The following is a 21,948-nucleotide window of genomic DNA, read 5'->3' as shown; positions in this document are numbered from 1 at the left end:
TGAAACCGAGCCGCCACAAAGCTTATACTTATTTTGGAATTATTTATATCCGTTTACTTTTGAATTCTTTATAAAATTAGAGATGTTAGGCTTTCGATATTTTTTTTTTGTCTACGTCGATGTATCGCGTTCGTAAAAATATCGAAAAAATTTAGTACTCAATACAAAACATCTACTATGTCAAAAAATCGATGTTTTTACATACACTCCAACGTTCTCTTGTTTGCTGGCCGATGTCATCTGCTACAATTGTCTTGTGTTACGAATGTTGTGTATGCGTGATCATATGTATTTATATATGTTGATACGGATTTTAACATCAGCTAATTCTTATGTGTTCCAAGCGGGCTTGCCTTTCTTTAAGAAAATCGATTTGTGACACAGCAGGTTTTGTTAATCAGAAAAAAATTAAAAAAATTTCATACATTAATAGGTATGCGAACTACTATGCTATACATAAGTATTTGCGGTAATTTGGACCATAACATATGAAAACCCAAATCTTTATTTATTTCCCTAGGAGTGGAACCAGCTTGCCACATTCACATAGATCCCATTTTACGATGACAATAGCTGAGAGTAACAGTCTGAAGTCTGATAAAATGGAACCCGTATTGCGGTAAAGAATTCACAAACTGAAACTTTTAATTTGTATGAATTTACAAAATTAAACCAACTGGTGCTTCATAATTGGTCGATTCACTATATCAGTGCATTGGTTTTACTTCGTTTGATCTGATATTTATAACGTGAAGAAGTCGGCAGACCACATGTGCCATTTATACATATGCATATGTACATATGTATATACATACATACATATGTACATAAATGACGACACAAATCAAAAAAACAATCACAAATGAAGCTGCATTGATACTTCTTTCTTTTATACGCAGATAATATGTCGTTGGACCAGATCAGACTACAATATGATAAAAGAAGTGGAAAAGCTAAAGTCGGGTGCCCCGACTTTGAAATACTCTGTACCTATGTCTATCCAGTATAGAGTTGGGCCAAAGCTGCAACAATAACAGCTGCGGCAGAGATTTATTTTATGGGTATAACTTCACTAAAAATCCGCTTATCATAATGACTTGACAAACACACACATAATCATGGGAAATCAAAAAAAAAAAAAATTGCACAGCGTACACACATAAGGCAGATTTGTGCCTAATTTGATGTCTCTAGCTCTTATAGTCTTTGAGATCCAGGTGTTCATACGGACGGACAGGCAGACAGACAGGGCTTGATCGACTCGTCTTATCCTGCTGATCAAGAATATACATACATATGTATGTATATACTTTGTGGGGTATACCACGCCTCCTTCTGCTTGTTACATTATTCAGCTCGCTCAAATCTAATATACTCTTGTACATTTTATGCACAGAATATAAAAATAATTTCTTCGTATTTGATCATTTGTTTTTTGTGTGCATTTACTTGTTAAAAGATTAAATTAATATAAAAGCAAGAGAGAACACTACAGTCGAGCAAGCCCGGCAGTGGAATACCCCGTACCCAAACAAACTTCCGTCACCGAGTTATATGCGCCCCCTAGCAGAAGCAAAAAGAAGAAGAACGAACTTGATGCTCCAGTTTGTGGGCGTAGTACTAGAGTAAAAATGTCTGATTTGGATGAAATTTAAAACAAAATTTGAGATTTATGTATATATAAATTATGAGTACAAAGTTTGGTTTATGTAGGTTTGACAATGTGGACAGTATTGGCGAAATTCTAAACCGTGGAGAGGGGAGGGAAAATCAAAAATAAAATAAACCCGTATAGACTACTGCCTAGGAGCGTCTGCATACCAAGTTTGGTTTATGTACGCTCAGCCGCTTCCGTTATCCAGGCGTTCATCCAGACAGACGGATATGTCTAGATCGATTTCTCTCGTCATGCTTCCTTCTGCATGTTATATACTTTGCACAAACCTAATAAACCCTATTTATCCTACGGGTACAGGGTATAATAAGAAGGAATTTAGCAAAATTTGTTAGAAATATGCGAATATTTAAGGCGAAGAATTCTAAATCGCTATTGAATAACATGGTTTTCACGGTGGATATAATAAATGCCACAACTACTTCAGCGAATTTCATACCGTCGTATTCAAACCTAGTGGGAAATAACCAATGCTGCAACATGTATCTCTTTTGCATACTGCGGTGATATTAAAAAATATTTTGCTTGCTTCGATTAACCCAAATCGAGTAAAAAAAATAAAACAATTGATTCGGAGTCAGTTCCTCTAACGGTATTTTTTCCCGAAAACTTTTTGACTAAAAGCCTCTACAACAACATTCGAGCTTAACAAAAGTTGATCTTGCGATTTGTATCCGAGCGACAACAAAGTAAAAGAGAAAGAAAAAAAACACTACTCTACCTTTATATATTACTGTCACCGATACTGTCGCGCAAGTCACTTTGGAAAACCTCTGGGTCACACTGATGTCCATCTAAAACTATTTACATTAAGTTATGGATTCGAGGGAACAACTGGGCATATACACAGATCTCGTTATTTGTAATCACTATTATACCCCTAAAACTTCTAGATGATTTTGGAAATGTTTTGTGGTTAAGTCGTAGTGCTCCTTACACAATTTCTCAATCTGACACTAATAGATGGAAAAGTTTTATACGTTTAGACAAATACAAAATCATATCAATTGTGACCTATCTGTGGGACGAGCATAATAGATTTTATGCAAAATAGCAATATTTAAAGTTTGGCATGAGTTTTGCAGTGGTTGGTTTTTATCCAATTTGTTGTATTATTTGTAAGTTAAAGCACAAAAAATCATAAATATAAGTGTTATTTTGTATAATACTAATACACAAACACACGTGAATTCTCATTAGTTGAAAAACTAATGACAACATCTGTGTTTTATATGAGACAGTTCTTATTCACGTCACGCTGTACCAAATTCCAAGTCTCTAACTTGATATTTCGAATTTATACCAAAAAATCGGCTGCCTGGTCCATGTAAATTGCACGCCGTAGCTTTTCTCTCCACTTCTCTTGATCGTCACGAGAAGTCGCCCAAAATGTGCACAGTCGTTGTTAGCCGGCAGCAGGAGGCCGAGATATTTTGCCCAGGCCAGCAGACGCCGAGCGCTCGTTCGTGCCTGGCAGGCATATATACACTGCGCGTCATAACAATTTAAGAAATGGAAAAGAAATGGCTGACTAGGCACTTTTAATGTCTGCAATAAATTCCTATTTGGTAGAAGTGAGTAAGGCGGCCACTTCAACAAATCTATGTTTTGTACTTCAAAACTGTTTGCAATCATATTTTATTTCCTGTTCAAAAATTGCAATTCGCACGTAGCATAGTAGGAGATAGCTCCCCACACCATTACACCGCTCAGTCGACTACCTCAGTAAAATTGATATTTGTGCCACTTGTGTTTAAAAGTTTATTATAAACTCTTGCATGTTAGATTTTTACTATTAATTTTTTATATAGGTAATAGATAATAATAATTAAGAAACCATAAATATATTTAATTTTTGATTATTTGATCAATAATAAATTAAGGTAAGCAAATTTTTCATTAAAAGTTAATATTTGTGTAAATGAAAAGAAATTCAAATTTTAATTATTATTTACATTTTGAATACAATTTTCTTATGATTTTAGTAGGATATTGTTTCCCTATTGTTATTTGACCAATTGCAACCGTCAGGACATGGATTTACCAACTTTTGAAAGATGATTATGTCCATTTTTGCCCATTCCTAGACAATGGCCTATCTTAAATTTTGCAGAGTGAAATTGTTTTCCACATCTATAAACTTTGCCTGATAGGATGCCCTAAAGGTCCTCAATTGGATTAAAATCCGGACTTATTGCAGGACATTGCATTAAGGGAATATTTCTTGTCAAACGTCATGCTAACCGTGCAACATGTATTGGAGAGTTATTCCGCTTAATTTTCTAATTCTCTCCATGGAAATCCTTGAAAATGGTATATTTCGCTGCCCAGGAGATTTGCGCATTCAGCCGACCTGCTATAAAGCATATTGGGAACTTTACAAAGGAGCTAAAAGCCGCCCATATCATGACCTAAAAATTGTATTTTTCGTAAAATACAAGACGGACCATTTTATGTCGGTGCAATAGCTTTGGTTTATGCACCTAGGCGTCATATTGGAGACCCATTTCCTTTCTGCAAATTTGTTGCAACTGTAGCCCAGTTATTGACATCTTTAATTCTGTCGTGACATGGGCGCAGCTCATCAATCACCAAATCTCCAATATGCCTTTTAGTACGGTCCCCAACCATGCGAACACCCCCTTTCCGGTGGTTTTGAGCATATTTTTTCGGAAATTTTAAAAAGTTGTAGATTCTTGATTAGTGCTTTAACAATAACACCGACTTTAATGTTACAATCAGTCATAGTTCTGATTTTTATTTAATTTTCTGTGTTTAACTCGTTTACGCGGAGCATTTTGAGTTATTATTAATTTTTAGTTCGCCAAAACAATACGGAAGCCTCCAATAAATCTGCTTGACAATTCAATTTTTTTTCTGTGTCTCACGCTTTAAATGTAAAAGGATAATTTGCACAATAATCAATTTTCTATGAAACTCGTGACTTGGTATTCTTCTTAACTGTAACGGTACTAGAGATTAAGAGCTGATAAAAAACAAATGTATAACAAACAAGGCAGAACGCTACAGTCGAGCAAGCCCGACAGTGTAATACCCTGTACCCAGGTAAACTTCCGTCACTGAGTTATATGCGCCCATAGCAGCAGCAAAAAGAGGAAGAAGAAGAGCGAACTTGTTGCTGCAGTTTCGGGGGGTTGTACTGGAGAGAATTTGTTTCGCTAATAACTTTTCTTAGAATTGACCGAATTGAATAAAACAACAGTAGATAATTATGTGTAAATTATGTGTGCAAAGTTTGGTTTAGGTAGCATTTGAAATGTGGACGCTATTGACGACATGTCTAGATCGATTTCTCTCGTCATGCTGATTCAGAATATATATACTTTATGGGGTCGGAGATGCTTCCTTCTGTATGTTACATACTTTGCACAAACCTAATATACCTTTTTTACCCTACGGGTACAGGGTATAAAAATCACAAAGCATAAGGGATAAAATTTGTATACACAAAACATATACGTATATCTCGTATATCTCTATTAAAATATCGGTAATATCAAAAACTAATTTTGCACAAATATCAATTTTACTGAAGTATGTAGATGATCCAACTGATGCACATCCTTCCAAAGGTCAAGGAAATAATAGTTGTATATAGCGGGTTCTTTCTTTTCATCCGAAATGACAACATGGCTCTAATCAGAACTCCAGGCCATGTGCTCTCGTGCGAAAATGAATCGTATATCCTTTCGAACATCGTTAAGTCGTGTTTTTATACTCTGTACATGAAAGGTACAAGAGTGTATTAGGTTTTTGGGAGGTGAAAAATGTACGGACTGTCTGTCCGTATGAACAGCTGGATCTCATAGACTATAAGAGGTAGAGACACCAAACTTTGCGCAAAGATGCCTTATGTGTGTACGCTGTGCAAGTTTGTTTTATTTTTTGATTTTCCCCCACTTCCATTCATATAATCGCTTATATCTCAAAGATGCCTTATGTAGAAACTGTGTATTTTGGAATTTCCCTCCCTCCTCCCTCTCCTACGCAAATGGTAACTCCCGTAATTCTTGGAATTTTTCAAATACCCCCAGTTAGTTATTATGTGTCCGTATGCCAAGTTTCACTATGATAGACCGATTTAACAAGAAGTTATAGCCAAAAATATATTTGCTGCCCATGCACTGCCAGCAACTGTTTTTGATGCTGATGCTTTGGTTGACTGCAAACATGCTTACACAGACACGAATAGACGCGCATAAACATACATACACTCACATAGACGCAATTGCTATGTAAATGTGCAATTATACACCCTTTACGTGAGTTCGAATACCATGACAGTTAAAATCGATCAAAATTTTATAGTCTGTACACAAAGGGTAAAAGGCTATACTACTTTTGTGCTAATGTATGTAACAGGTAGAAGAAGGCGTGGCAGACCCCACAAAGTATATATATTCTTGAACAGGATGACAAGGCGCGTCGATATAGCCATGTGCGCCTGTCCATCCGTCCGTCTGTATGAACGCAAAGATCTCAGAAGAAACTTATAGCCATAAACATAATCTCCGTCCAAGCTCTGCCGGCAGGGGTTGCTGTAAATCTATGCTGTTGTGCTGTTGAAAAGGTACATAAACACTTATGTCTGAATGCATGTGTTAAATATTTTATATTTAATTAAATTAATCACATTTTTTATTTATTTTTATTTTTTTGTGGGGCGGTACAGGTTATTTAAGAGCCCGCTCGACTTTAGCATTCCTTTCTTGTTTTAATTTATATAATTATTCTAAGCATATGTACACAGTATTTCAAAGACGCGACACCTGACTTTAGCTTTTTTTATTTGTTTCTATATCCGTTAAATACATAGCTGATATAAACGACTAACACTAAATATTTTATTTATAAAGCTCTTGGCCTATAATTTAATTTAATAATTGAGAAATAGATTATTTTTGCGATTAGCCTATTCTAAAATTCACATTTTCTGCGTATTCGCATAATGCATCTTCGACTAAAATTTGGTGTCCTTAAGTCCTAAAGTCTGTACTTATTCGGTTGGTGAATGCAAACAAAATTGTGAGAGTAAAAACCACCACCAAATTTTAGCGATTAATTGAGTAATGGGTGCTGTCGCACTCGGCAGTTTTTTTACTCAGTCGTTTTGAGTGTACGCTCTGCACGATCAATTCAGCTGCGTTGCCAAGCAAATTAATCTTTGTTTCAGCATTCCAAAACAATTTTACCCTCATCCTCAAATTTGCAGTTTTAACCAGAGGAACTTTGCGAGCAATCCTACCTTACTTTTCGTGGTCTAACGATTCGTGATGACACAACACTCCAAATCTCTAACGATGAGGTTGTCGGTGTGAAGTTTATCGTGGTGCTCCATGAGTTTCGATGGAATTGTCTGGTTTGAGAGCATTCGTTACGAATTTTTCAGACCATCCCATTAATCTGGCAATGAACTTGCAGGTGTTATGAGAAAAATATTCAAAAAGCTTACTAAAACACTCCTGTAAAGATTTGTCAGAAGTTGGTATCCTTTATGTCTGCAGGAATCGAAAAAATCATCAAGAAAAATAGCGGAGTATTAAGTTTGCTTTAATCAATTCAGTAAAATACGGGACCATAAGTAAATAACAGAATTTCAATATTCCTTACTATTTTTGTTGGACACACCTATTATTCTGTCTATCCGAAAACATTTCTATTTTATGAATTAACTAAACGCTTAGTTAATTTTTATTGTTAGCCTTTTATTATTTGTTTTCACGCTGAAGTATGTTTATGTTGAAAACTAACTTAATCTTTGAGAAAAAAAAACTATATGTGAAAGTTAAGCTTTTTTTGATTTCCCAAATTTTAGTCCAAGACGCCTTATGTGAATACGCAGAAACTGTGTATTTTGGAATTTCCCTCCCTGCCCCCTCTCCCCCGCAAATCGGGGGTTCTGAACGAACGCTCACCAACCAGTCAGTTCGACTGCAAAGACTCAGAATGAGCGGTGGTGACCGAAACTTTTTGTCTGCCTGCAAGCAATGATCGAACGTCGTATTTACAATCATGCCCGCATGACCGAAATATTCGTTACAGTTTGGGTAATTCTCGAGTCATGGCAACCGAGCAATGATATCGGCGCGTGCACGTGCACTTACATTTTCTATTGTTTTTTCGGCTATTGGTTCAATAGCTACTTCATATACAGTTATGTATGTATATGAATATAAATTAAAGAATCCAACAAAACTATTAGCGAAAAGAAACACATTTCTTTTTATTTAAATTTAAAATAGTTATGCTATTTTAATTTATATTAATTTTTTTATTTTAAGATTTTTTAGTACCCTTTTTAAGAAATAAAATCATGCTGAATATCATAATATAAAAATAAATATATACATATGTTTTGTTTTCATTCTGTACCTTATTATTTAAAATACGTACATACGTATACACATGTTTGCGTATAATTGCAAACAATACATGCACGCACAAATACATAAATATGTACAGGGTGCGCCATCTTTTATGTCGGTATGTAGACATTGAATAACTTTGTCATTAATGAACCGATTGACTTGAGTAGACCAGTGTTGAAAACCTCAGTTCAAGAAATTGAACAGAACCAAATTAAATAAAAATATCTCATACTTGAAAATCGGTTGTTTATTTTCAAGGATATTCAATGTTTGCATACCGGCATAAAAGATGGCGCACCCTGTACATACATGCATTTTTTATACGGTCAGACTCGGGTAAAACCCGCGCAATAATCGAGACATACTCGTGTAAAACCTGATCAATACTCGAATAATACCTGAGTATAACTCGCGCAATACCCAAACAATACTCGAGCAATATCGGTACTATACTCGTTCGATCAAACGCTCATTCTGCAAAGTCTGGTTTGTTTTGATCAGAACCTAGTCATCTTAAACGAAGTGACCGAGCCTGAACTGTTTGAAAGCAAACCAATCAATGCCGGTACTTGTTCGAGCCGACCGCAATAAGCAAAGTTACGGAGCCTGGTGTGCTCGAAAGCAAACCAATCAAGTCCGGTGCTTGTTCGTAAAAATAGAACGATGGCTAATTCAAGTTCGATCATAAGAAAAATGCTGAGAGTACTCAACACGTTTGACCTCGTTTGCAGCCAAGCAATGATCTGATTTGATTGAATTGTCAGCAAGGGTGGTCGAACATACTCATTGCAGTTCTCTGATACATACATACATACATAAATGTGTATATAGATTGTGACATTTAGGGCTAGTACTTAATTTCTAGTAAGAAAACGACATACATACATAGTATGTATATACATATGAACATATGTATGTTTGTACGTAAATATGTATGTAGGTATGTACATACATATGTACATATTTGATTTTGTAATTGTAGCTATTTACTTACTATATATTGATTTAACAAGTTTAGTGAATTTCTAGCATTGCTTTATTTTTCAACAAAACAGAAATGGATCATATTGCAACCAAAATAAGTAAAAAAGCTAAAGTCGGGTGTCCCGACTTTAAAATACTCTGTACACATGTTTACAATAATTATAGAAAATAAAAAAATTAAGAAAATTAACAAAAAAAATTTTTTTGATCGATTTTCGGTATTCGAACTCACGTAAAGGGTGTATAATTGCACATTTACATAGCAATTGCGCCTGTGTGAGTGTATGTATGCCTATGCGCATCTATTCGTATCTGTGTAAACATGTGTGCAGCGCTGCAGCAGCAAATATATTTATGGCTATAACTTCTCGTTAAATCGGTCTATAATGATGAAATTTGGCATACGGACACATAATAACTAACTGGGGGTATTTTAGTTTTTTTTAAATTTTAGTTCGAAATTCCAAGAATTACGGGAGTTAGAGAAAATCGCGATTTGGGGAGAAAAGGGGGGGGGGAGGGAAATTCCAAAATATACATTTTCTGCGTATTCACACAAGGCATCATGGACTAAAATTGGTGTTCCTAGGTCTTATAGTCTCCGAGATATAGGCGATTATACGAATGGAAAATCGGGAAAACCCCCATAGGGGGGAAGTGGGGAAGTGGGGGGGAAAATCAAAAACTTAAAACAAACTCGTATAGAATACACACATAAGGCATCTTTGTGCAAAATTTGGTGTCTCTATCTCTTATAGTCTCTGAGATCTAGGTGATCATATGGACGGACAGACAGGGCTAAATCGACTCGTCTTGTCATGCTGATCAGGAATATATATACTTTGTGGGGTCTGCCACGCCTCCTTCTGCCTGTTACATTTTTCAGCTCGCGCAAACCTAATATACTTCTGTACATTTCATGTACAGAGTATAAAAAGGTCACAGCTTATTTCGTGCAGTGGCTTACGTTTGCGACCAATGTCGAATGGTTAAGCGAAATGGAGTTCTTCTTCTTCCATTGTAATTAGTAATGAGTTAACTAATTTATTTCCATATTGAAATATTATTAATAGAGAACAATGCAATCCCTTTTAAAATATATATTAAGTTATCAACAAATTGGCGTTTAAATTTTTTGGATAACAAAAATGGTTCAGTAGTCCGTTACATTTTTGTTCTTGCCAAACTATTTCTTTAAACGAACATGACCACTATAACTAATATTTTTTAAAGCTCGTTTTCCCCCCTTTGGAGCTAGAATTTTCCAAAAGCCTTTCTTAGTGTGCTCCTACACTATGATGGATACTATGAAAGGATACTTGAGTCCAAATTTTATCTTTTACCGTTTGGGCGTTGATCACCAATTAGTCAGGACAAACTGTTTTATATATAGAGATTACGCAACGTTTTAAGATAGACTATGAGCAAAAAAGGGGAATAATTGTAAGGGTATATCCTAATTTTAAATTCACATTTGAGTCTTTTCGTGCCATATTGAGTCAATACGGTCACGCACAAACTCGGAATATGAAACACGGCACTCGTGTCAATGCCGTGAAGCGATGAGCCACGATCAAAAAGCACTGACAATTCTCATCTCAATTTGCTAGAGTAAAACTTTCGATACCATCAAAATATCGAAGTTTGAATGCAATAAGCAGAATATTTAAATAACAAAATCTAATTATTTATTTAGATCAATAAGAACAAATCATATACATACATACATCTGCCTATTGCAATGGCAGATCGACAGAAACGGTACTTCACGCTGTTACTTCGAGTATTGAGAAATCTCTCGGTACCAAACACTACACCCTCACCGCCTTCCTAGACATAGAAGGCGCTTTCAAGAATGTGTCCCCTGACGCTATTACCAACTCACCTGGGAGTGGACAGCTCCATCGTTGAACTGATAAGACAGCTTCTAACCAAGCGGTCCATCAAGGCAACGCTGGGGTCGTCCACGATTTCCAGATTCGTACACTGCGGAACACCTTAGGGCGGCGTTCTTTCACCCTTCCTATGGAACGTAGCGGTAAACACATTTCTACGATCCTTGGAGGGAATAGGGGGATGCCGAGCTGTGGCCTACGCAGATGATGTGACTATCTCCTTTTCGGGTAAATTCCCCCAAACTCTGTGCGAACGCATGACCGATGCCTTAAGCACATTATCAACTTGGGCCATTTCAAGTGGCCTGAGTGTAAACCCCAGCAAAACAGAGCTGGTGCTATTCACGCGGAAATATAAAATTCCGCCTCTTCGTTCCCCATTACTTAATGGGGTACCGTTATCCTTCAGCAGCTCAGCCAAATATCTAGGTCTGATACTGGATAGGAAGCTGGACTGGAACCTGAGCATTGAGGATAGGGTGAGGAAAGCCATAATCGCACTCGCATGGTCCCCTACGTGGTCCACTGGCTATATACTGCAATAGTCAGACCCATACTCTTATATGGGGTTTCTATATGGTGGCCATCACTAACAAAAAACTCGTCCAAACGACACGCTAGACGCGATTCTGGGAATACTCCCAATCCATTTCATGGGAAAAATGAACGCTACGTTGGCGGCGCTTCGCATGAGAGAAACCAACCAGTGGTCAGAAGAATGTTTTTGTCATGCCAAAATCCTGAGAGGAAACGACACCATCCCCTCAGTCACTGACTACTGCACCCCCAAGGAGTATCTCCACACTCCCTTTCATACCATTATTCCCTCTAGGGAAGAGAGAATGGAATTCCGGCCCTCCAGGCCCCACAAACTCAATCAGAATATATACAGACGGTTCTAAGCTAGACAACCGCGTAGGCGGAGGCGTCTTTTGCGAAGAACTTGGTATCAAAAAGGCCTTCAGGCTCCCGGACCACTGCAGTGTGTTCCAGGCAGAAATCATAGCTATTCAAGAAGCTCTCGAACTCGATGTCAATGCAGAACTGTCGCAAATCTCTTCACGAGATGGCATTACAGTTCTCTATTTACCTCATCTGGGTCCCAGGCCATAGGGACATTGAGGGAAATTGTATACCAGACGAGCTGGCAAGACACGGTACCACTACCTCTCTCCTTCCAGACAAGGAAAGTGTCAGTATACCGATGGCCAGCTACAAACTCTCAGTTAGTAACCACTTTGAATTGATAGCAAATCAAATGTGGACCAACGAAACAGATTCCCACAAAATTACGCGTTTGACGTGGCTCTCTCGTAACAAAAAGCGCTCTTTAGAACTCTGCAAACTTAGCAGAAATCAATGCTCAACCGTAATAAGAGCCATCACTGGGCACTGGTTAGTTGGCACCCATGCCGCCAGACTAGGGCTCTACCATAACGACTTCTGCAGAAGTTGCAAAGACGTAGAAGAGGAGGAAACTGTAACCCACCTCTTCTGCGATTGCCCAGCCCTATTAAGGACAAGATATCGCTTTCTAAGGGCATGTTTCCTCCCAAACTTATCGGCACTATCCATAAGGAAGCCGAGGGACATTTTTAAATTCATCCAGGCATCTGAATGGAGTTAGCACATGCGAAGACCTGCAGATTACCACGGGAAATGGGAATTGGAACAGTCCACGCGGTGCTACAATGGGCCAACTTCTAAGGCCTAAGTGAGCCAGGGTTCTTCACCCTGGCTGCCGCATCTACCTACCTACCTACATCTGCCTGCAATGCGAAGCAGAATATGCGTAGCTCCGTTATTCGGTTTCTGCTTTACTATCGCTTACGCAGTCGTTGCCTAGCGACGGTAACTGTAAACTTTTGGCGTTTTGCCTTTGCAATTAACATTAAATGGTCAAAACGAAAGAAGAAGAGCGAGCCAATGACTTGCAGTTGTTGTTGTTTTTAGATCATTATTTTTTTTACAATCAAACAACTGTGTTCGATTGCCCAATGTATACATTAATACGAATGTACATACATGCTATATTCATACACAGGCATACATACATATGTACATATGTTTCTCTTTACTTTTTCAACCGTACGTAGAGAACCGCACACATAGACACGAACTGTTGCTTGTTGTGTGTGTGTGTATGTGATGTCCCCAACTATTTGATATTTGTTGTTGCTGCATAAAGTTATTAATGAAAACACTAATGCCAAATGCACTAAACAAAGAAAAAATTACTTTTAAAAATGTTATATAATTTTCAATTAATAAACATTTCTTGCTCTGTCAGTGCATACACACATTAGTGTCTCACATTTTGCTTTGGCTATTTCAATCGTTTGCACGCAACTACACGAACAGCTGCTTGCATGTGTGTGTGTATGTATACTTAGTTGTCCCCAACTGTTTGATATTTTGTATTGTTTGTTCTGCCTGCATTTGTAAAATGCATATTTTAAAAATCGTTAAATGCAAAGTTGTAATTTTAGTTACGTAGATTATATTACCCAAATTTGAAATCGATCGGACAAAATTTATAACACAAACTTTTCATTTGAAAAAATGAATAAATATTAAAACCTCAATAATTCAAGCTCCACCACAAAATCCGAGTATGCAGTTTTGTTTGTATTCTTTTATAGATTATAAAAATCAAATTTAAAGTTGATTGGTGGAAAACTGAAGATTTTTCAAACAAACTTTGGAGCTCGTTTTCCCCCCATTTGGAGCTCGAATTTTCCTAACTCTCTTCTTAGTGCGCACCTACACTATGATAGGATACTTGAAATTTCAGCTTTCTAGAGCTTACCGCTTGGGCTGTGGGCTGTTGACGCCGTTTCTTCTTGTGCCCCAAAAAAGCCTCAATAATTCAGTCTCCAAGGAAAAATTCAAAAAACCAAGTAGGAAACTTTCTTTGTATTCTTTTATTGATTTTAGTTTTAAGTCGATCGGTTGAAAGATGAGGATTTTTCAAACAAACTTTGGAGCTAGTTTTCCTCGCATTGGAGCACGAATTTTCCAAAATCCCTTCTTAGTGCGCATCTACACTATGATAGGATACTCCAAATTTCAGCTTTCTAGCTCTTACCGTTTGGGCTGTGGGCTGTTGAGGTGGTTTCCTTTTGTGCCCCAACATTTTTTTACAGGAAAACTCCCATATTTTAGGCCCCAAAAAAATATCAAAAAACCAAGTATACAGTTTTTCTTGGAATTGTTCTAAGAGTATACAAACTAAGTTTAAAGTTAATCAGATGAAAACTGTAGATTTTTCATACAAACGTTGGAGCCTGTTTTCCCCCCTTTGGAGCTCGAGTTTTCCAAAATCCCTTCTTAGTGCTCATCTACACCATGATAGGATACTTGAGCCCAAATTTCAGCATTCTAGCTTTTACCGTGTGGGCTGTGGGCTGTTGACGCGGTTTGTTTTTGTGCCCCAACATTTTTTTTTACAGGAAAACTCCCATATTTTAGGCTTAAAAAAAAATATCAAAAAACCAAGTATACAGTTTTTCTTGGAATTGTTCTGAGAGTATACAAACTAACTAACTGAAGTTAATCAGATGAAAACTGTAGATTTTTCGTACAAACGTTGGAGCCTGTTGATTCCAAATTTCAGCTTCCTAGCCTTTACCGTTTGGGCTGTGCGTTGATCACCAATCAGTCAGTCAGTCAGGACAAACTATTTTATATATATAGATATGTGAATGCTTCATCCACATTGTACGGCTTTAAGCCGGTAACTTGCCGGTATGGCAAAAGCAAAAGGTTAACGAAGTTTATATAAAAAGAAAGACGGTGCCTGTCTATGCACGATTTATTGGTTTAAAAAAAAAGGGTTTCTTTCTTGTGCCGTAAGCACAACATAAGAGCGGCAATTGCAATTATGCTGCTCGCAGGCAGCTGCAGTGTACGACAATTTTCTCTTAACTAATGCGTTGCTTTCAATTATAATTCTCTTAAATAATCTTAAAACTAAGTGAAATGCCTATACATCAGCCACGTTGAAGTCACGCAGTGCTTCAAAAAATATTTTTAGGCAAAGGCGCAAGACGGTTTATCGCCCGATTAAACAGCTCCACCTTCGTCCTGACGGTCTCCAATCGTCCCAAAACCGCTGCTTGATGCCTCAGATCAGCTGCCAGCGTTTTAAGTACGTCAGTTTGACGTCTGTAACGGGCTGCGTTAACCCTGTAGGCAGCGCTACTAGCGTTCCTCCAACGAGTAGATGCGCTAGAGTGACGGCCTCTCCGTCGTTTGGGCTGGCGCTGTCCGCCACGATCGGTCGCGAGTTGAGGATCGCCTCCACTTCCACCAGCATGGTTACCAGCTCGTCCTGCCGCAGCGCTGCGCTTCCGATGGCCTTTAGCAGCAACGTCTTGGCGAACTTTACGGCCGCTTCCCAAAGGCCGCCGAAATGGGGCGCGCGGGGCGGGATGAATTGGAACGTTATTCCCTTTGTGGCAGCAAAAGTGGCAATAACATCATTGTTGGTGCTGAAGCTGTTGCGGAGCTCCTCCAAAATGCGTGCAGCACCTACGAAATTGGTGGCATTGTCCGAATATATTCGCTTCACAGGTCCACAGTGGCCGACCTAGACAGACACATTATAAACGAATTAGCAGTCAGGTCTGTCACAACATCAATGTGCAGAGCTTTGGAGGCATACAAACATACAAAAACCGCGACATACATCTTGACCGGGGCTCTGCCACGAATTCGCATCGAGGCAGGTATTGGATCACAAAAGTCCACTCCGCTCACCTCAAATGGCCTACAGCCATGTAATCGGTCAGCGGGCAGATTTCCCATTATTTGGCTTGCTAGGATTGGTTTATACCTAAAGCAATGCACACACTGTCGCACCACTGCGCTACAAGCTTGTCACGCATTGACAGGCCAAACTTGTTGGCGAAGAATGCTAACGAGTGCACGTGGACCAGCGTATTATTTAATGCGATGTAAATACTGCAAATATAACAAAACGAATCGGCACCCCTTTGGCATAAGCAATGGAAAATTAGCATTATGAGGCAGAATGCGGAGAATCTTAAGATACGAAGACGAATTTTCAATAAGATCCATGAAGGGATTTGGGCACTCATCGGCCATGATGAGAGCCGTCGCGTTCTTCCGCTTCTCCAGCGTTGACTGCTCTTTGGTCAGCTCGATATGAGAATTACGAGGCGAAAGGGAACAATCTAGTTAAAAGAATCGTGGACCCTTAAACCAGTGCGAATCAGTCAATTCGGCCGTGGTGCAGCCACGTGAAACCAGATCTGCTGGGTTATCTGCTGTCGGAACATGACGCCAAAATGCGTCAGAAGTAAGCTCTTGAATATTTGCAACTCTATTTGCTACGAAAGTATTCAAATGAGCCGGGTGTGTTTGCAGCCAGTGCAAAACTACTTCCGAATCGGACCAAAAAACGACTCGCTCTATTGGCATATGCATAAGTTGCCTAACTTTGTCCCACAGCGTCGCTAGCAGCTGTGCAGCACAAAGTTCCAATCGCGGAACCGACTTCGTTTTCAACGCGACTTTGGACTTAGCTGTTAACAAATAAACAGCTACGTTCTGCTTCTGTTCTACTCGAACGTAGAGACAGCACCCATACGCTATCGTAGAGGCGTCAGCAAAGCCATGTATTTGTCATTTTTTATTTTTGGATACGCCGACGTATCGGGGTAGGCGAATCGACTCCAGTGCATCAAAAGAGCTAGTAATATAATTCAAGTCTTTTAATAGATGACTGGGAATTTGGTCGTCCCAAGAAAATTTTTGAAGCCAAAGCTCCTGCCTTAAAATTTTTGCTCGCGTAATTATTGGGCACAGCAGACCAAGTGGGTCGTATAGTTTCGAAATAAACGACAGTATCGCACGTTTAGTAGGCAATATCTGAACAGAAAGGTTTTCGACACAGTACCTAAACGCATCATCACGAGGACTCCAAACTAGTCCTATCGTTTTGGTATCCTCCTGATGGCCTATAAGAAGGCTGAATTTGACACTGTTCGTAATTTGATGACCAACCGAAATGGCTTTAAAACTGAGTTTAGTTAAATATATAGCAACTGCAACTCCTCCACAGTTTCTGCACCAGATAGCAGGTCATCCACATCAAAATCGTTGGCCAGAGATTTAGACGCCAATGGATGTGAATCTGCGTGCAGGTCACTTAAGTATTTAAGGCATCGAATATCCAAAAACGGTGCGGAAGCGGTACCATATGTTACCGTGTTCAAACGGTATTTTAAGTGGTTCTGTGGTATCTTTTCTCCAAATAATCAATTGGAAGTTGCGTTGTGATTCCATGACTTCGACTTGCCGAAACATTTGGCAATGTCAGCGGACAAAGCTAACGGTCGAAGTCGGAACCGCAACAAAGTTGAATATAAGCATGGCTGGATAGTCGGTCCAACCATGAGTATGTCATTTAACGACACTTGGGACGACGTCTTGCTCGACGCGTCGAATACACCTCGCAACTTTATTGAGATGATGGACCGTGTTGTCGATTCCGTTCATATGTCCCAAAGATATGTAATCAGTCATGAAACTTATGTACATGACATGTACGTCTGGCTGCTTGGACAATCTCCTTTCTAAGGCTAGAAAGTGCCTTTTAGCTGTTTCATAGGAGCTGCCAAGTGACTGCGGAATGGACTTAAACGGCAACGATACACTAAGACGGCAAGCGAGTGATCGAGTTCATAAATGACTTCTCGCAAAGCATTTGTTCTGGAGTATATAAATGTGAGTCAGTCAAATTTGGAACTTCTTCCAATTCCCAGAACTTGGAACTTTGTTCATTATCAAGCGGAAAACTCTGATTAAAACTAATGAGTAAAGCAGAACAAAATGCAGATGAGTCAGCAGATTGACAACGCCCAGCTACAATCCACCCGAGTGCTGTAGCTTGCAAAGTCGGCGACTCACTGGTTCCTTTAATTTGGCCTTATCTTAATAGGTCAAAGAATACATCTGCGCCAAGAAGCAGATCAATGCGTTGCGGGCTATGAAACTGACGATCTGCTAGTTCCAGATCTTTTGAACAACGTTGACAATTATCTTTTCAGGCTGGTATGAAGAAATAGTGCTCAGTACACCAAATTCTGTCATCAAATCAAAATTGCTACTACGAGACGCAATTGACAATTGAATTGGCACATTTTCACGAACTTAAATCGTTCAATCGCTTGGTAGAACAAACACTTCGGACTCGGTGGCGGACTGGCTTGTGCAACTGCCAGTACCAGAAGATGATTCCTCAGCAGATAAGTGCTGGTAGCGTCTGTTGAGAGATGCCTCGCAGTCTTCCTAAGACGGAAGTTTGCTATAGTCGAGGCTCCCTTCCCACTTTGAACGAGTACTGGGATCAACTTTAATTATGACCAAGTGTATGAGCATGATGTTAGAAATTTGTTTGTCATTGCCTAAGGATAGCAGTGATTCGTAGCTAGCGCGAACGTTATCAATCAACGAACGCAAAGAACTAGCACACGAGCTTTGTATTTTCGGAAGGTCAAATAGTTTGGCAATTCTATCAAATACGATAAGACAGCTGTTTTCGTAAACGCGCTTCAAAGCTGCCAGTGCCTTTGGATAATTTTCGTCGGTAGCCTTGACCGTTCCTAGTGCTTCTTTCTCTAAGCATGACAGCAAATGATTGAACATGTCAATATTTGAAAGTGATGCGTCATTGTCCACTAGATGTTCAAACAGCCCAATGAATAGCTACGACCAAACCGTGGCAACTTCATTGAGGGCAACTGTTTGCTATGCGAGGATGCAAATATTGCGGAATTCACTCCGCTGTCCCTATGAGGCTTTGGCCGTCCGCCTTTGCTCATCAAAAGCGCTTTGGTTGAGACGCAGAGAATCTCCAAGTCTGCCCTTGACACTAAGGCCGGATCAATTCTGTCTAATTCTTCCTGCAGGTCAAAGGCTTTATCAATGTACCGAGACAAAATTTCCAATCGGCACTCAACTTAAAAAGGCTCGATGCTGCCAGAAGTTGTCTGGATAGAACTTTTTATTCGTTCGATATCGCGAACGACATTGGTATGTGACTGAAGCAAGCAGTCAAATTTATTTGAGACAGAGTCGTCTAATGCCCTGCTTCGGTTTTGCTTGCTTCTTTTGCCAGGTATATTTACAAATAAAAGCTATACAAAAGGTTGTAATAAATTATTTCAATTGTAGTACAGTGGTACTCCATTGCTAGCCTTTATTGTTCTGCTAAACGAAAGTGTGTTTATATGTGTACATATATTTATTCACTTGTATGTATGTACATACAGGGTGTGCCATCTTTTATGTCGGTATGTAAATATTGAATAACTTTGTCATTAGTGAACCGATTGACTTGAGTAGACCAGTGTTGAAAACCTCAGTTCAGCACAATTTTAATCATGAATCGCTTCACTCCGAAAGAACGCTCTGAAATAGTGACGCTTTACATTGAAAATAGTCGTTCAGTTGTGTTAACTCAACGTGCAAATCGTCGAAAATATCGCGACAAACAGGCACCATCTGACAACGCTATTCGTCGTTTGTTTTCAAATTTTGTTGAGCACGTTGTTCATCAACGACCAAGACGTTCCAATGAACTGATTGAAATGGTAAGAGAGAGTGTTGCCCAGGACCCAAATGTGTCGTATCGCCACCGTGCTCAGCATTTTAACGTCAGTGGAACCACTTTGCGGCGCATTTTAAAGGACGATTTGCATTTGTTTCCGTATGAACTGCAATTAACTCAAAGAATTTTGCCGACAGACTGTCCACGACGCTTGGAATACGGCCAAACAGTTGCTCGAATGGTTTACACTGAACATGATTTTTGGAAGCAAATTTTGATTACTGACGAGGCCCATTTCACACTGTCTGGCAAAAACAAGCAAAACGTAAAATCAACACGAGATTCATGAAACACCATTGCATGATCAAAAAGTGACTGTTTGGGTCGGGGTCTGCGCCAAAACCATCATTGGGCCATTTTTCTTCAAAGAAGGCGAAACAGTTGATGTGAATCGATATCGGTGGATGTTGGCTCATTATGTCTGCCCGCAAATGCGTGAAAAAGGTCTGAACGGTTACTGGTTTCAACAAGAGGGTGCGCCATGCCATACTGCAAATAAAACAATTCAGTTTTTACAACGAAAATTCCCTGGACGTCTGGTATCAAAAAAAGGCGATACTGATTGGCCACCCAGATCTCCAGATTTGACGCCTCCGCTGTGTCCAATAAAGGCGGCCACTTGATTGATGTTGTTTTCAAAAATTAGTCTGAAGGAATTGTACAGAACCAAATTAAATAAAAATATCTCATACTTGAAAATTGGTTGTTTATTTTCAAAGATATTCAATGTTTACATACCGACATAAAAGATGGCGTGTATGTGTCGCAACATGGCGTTTATACACACATAAGTCGACAAATGTGTCCGCAATTTATTTTTCGCACTCGTTATCTGATGTAAACTTCCCTGAAAATTGTGGCAATTCATCGGTTGGGAGTGTAAGCCAAACGTCCAATTGTCCAGGAGAACATCGCCAATAATCTCTAGTCCACCCGGGGGCGCCAAAATGTACGGCTTTAAGCCGGTAACTTGCCGGTATGGCCAAAGCGAAAGGTTCACGAAGTTTATATAAAAAGAAAGGTGGTGCCTTTCTATGCACGATTTATTGGTTTAAAAAAAAATGATCGCACGTTCGCACAGCTAGACTTCAATATAACAAGTGTTTCTTTAATTGTAGCGAAGCTACATACAATACAAAGGCCGCCGCCGTAAGCACAACATAAGAGCGGCAATTGCAATTATGCTGCTCGCAGGCACCTGCAGTGTACGACAATTTTCTCTTAACTAATGCGTTGCTTTCAATTATAATTCTCTTAAATAATCTTACACACATGTTATTTGTTAATGTTTCTGAATACCGTACTAAGAAATCATTGGTTTTGTTTATTTTGTCTACCTCACTCTTATAGGATTCTATGACAGATTCTAATTCCAACCAAGTTGCCATTTCAAACTTTGGTTATCGTGGAATATTTTCTTTTCATATGCTTTGTGTGAGCGTTATATAATCGCCACAGCAAATTAACGACTGAAACTAATAAAAGACAGTACAAAATGTTGTAGACATTTTCTATTGAATCTATATGATCTACTACTTCTACTGTGTTTATGACGTTAGCTGGATTCTTTCGACCCCATCTTAAGAGAAAAGTATTGATGACAGGAATATTATATTTAAACATGAGAGAGGGCTACAGTCGAGCGAACCCGACAGTATACCCTGTACCCAGTTGAATTTCCGGCACTAAGTTATATGCGCCTATAACAGGAGCAAAAAGAAGAAGAAGAGTGAACTTGATGCTGCAGTTTCTCGGCGTAGTACTGGAGTGAAATTGTTTCGCTAATAACTTTTCTTAGAATTGACCGATTATAATGAAATTGAATAAGCTAAAGAGAAGTATTACTTTTTAACACATCTTCAACATTATTACTAATTTGTAGATTAAATAATATACAAAAGTCAGAACAGGACACTCGTGACTATCGGGGCCTTCAATTAAAAAACGGACTGAAAGCATTACTTATTAGCGACCCAGATACAGATGTGTCTGCAGCTGCGCTTTCTGTGCAAGTAGGGTAAGTGGCAACAGATTTCATAAACGCCAGAATATTAAAAAATATCGAATTTAATTTTAAGGCACATGTCGGACCCAGAGGACTTGAATGGCTTGGCACACTTTTGCGAGCATATGCTCTTCTTGGGAACTCAAAAATATCCAAGTGAAAATGGATATACCACCTACCTCTCCCAGAATGGAGGAAGTAGCAATGCTGCTACGTACCCTTTAAGTACGAAATATCATTTTCACATTGCACCCGAGGCACTAGAAGGGGCTTTGGATCGGTTTGCAAGTTTTTTTATTGCGCCATTATTTACATCTAGCGCCACAGAGCGAGAAATTAATGCGGTATTTCATAAATATAAT

General features: G+C 39.0%; 1 protein-coding gene across 1 annotated transcript in view; it reads left to right on the top strand.

Annotated features, from left to right (window-relative positions):
* The first annotated feature begins 216 nt into the window (after positions 1-216).
* The window catches only part of LOC115630080 (insulin-degrading enzyme), a 98,924-nt gene continuing 77,192 nt past the window's right edge, over positions 217-21,948 (top strand). The window contains exons 1-4 of the mRNA XM_030526705.1: positions 217-433; positions 521-619; positions 21,464-21,598; positions 21,660-21,930. Of these exons, the coding sequence (XP_030382565.1) occupies positions 333-433; positions 521-619; positions 21,464-21,598; positions 21,660-21,930 (606 nt within the window). The 5' untranslated portion in view covers positions 217-332. The remainder of the gene's footprint in view (positions 434-520; positions 620-21,463; positions 21,599-21,659; positions 21,931-21,948) is intronic.

The sequence above is a fragment of the Scaptodrosophila lebanonensis genome, unplaced genomic scaffold (assembly GCF_003285725.1).
Source record: "Scaptodrosophila lebanonensis strain 11010-0011.00,11010-0021.00 unplaced genomic scaffold, SlebRS2 tig00000310-arrow-arrow-pilon, whole genome shotgun sequence".
NCBI classification, from domain to species: Eukaryota; Metazoa; Arthropoda; class Insecta; order Diptera; family Drosophilidae; genus Scaptodrosophila; species Scaptodrosophila lebanonensis.
The sequence above is the reverse complement of the archived record's forward strand: the minus strand, read 5'-3'. Positions and strand labels throughout refer to the sequence as shown.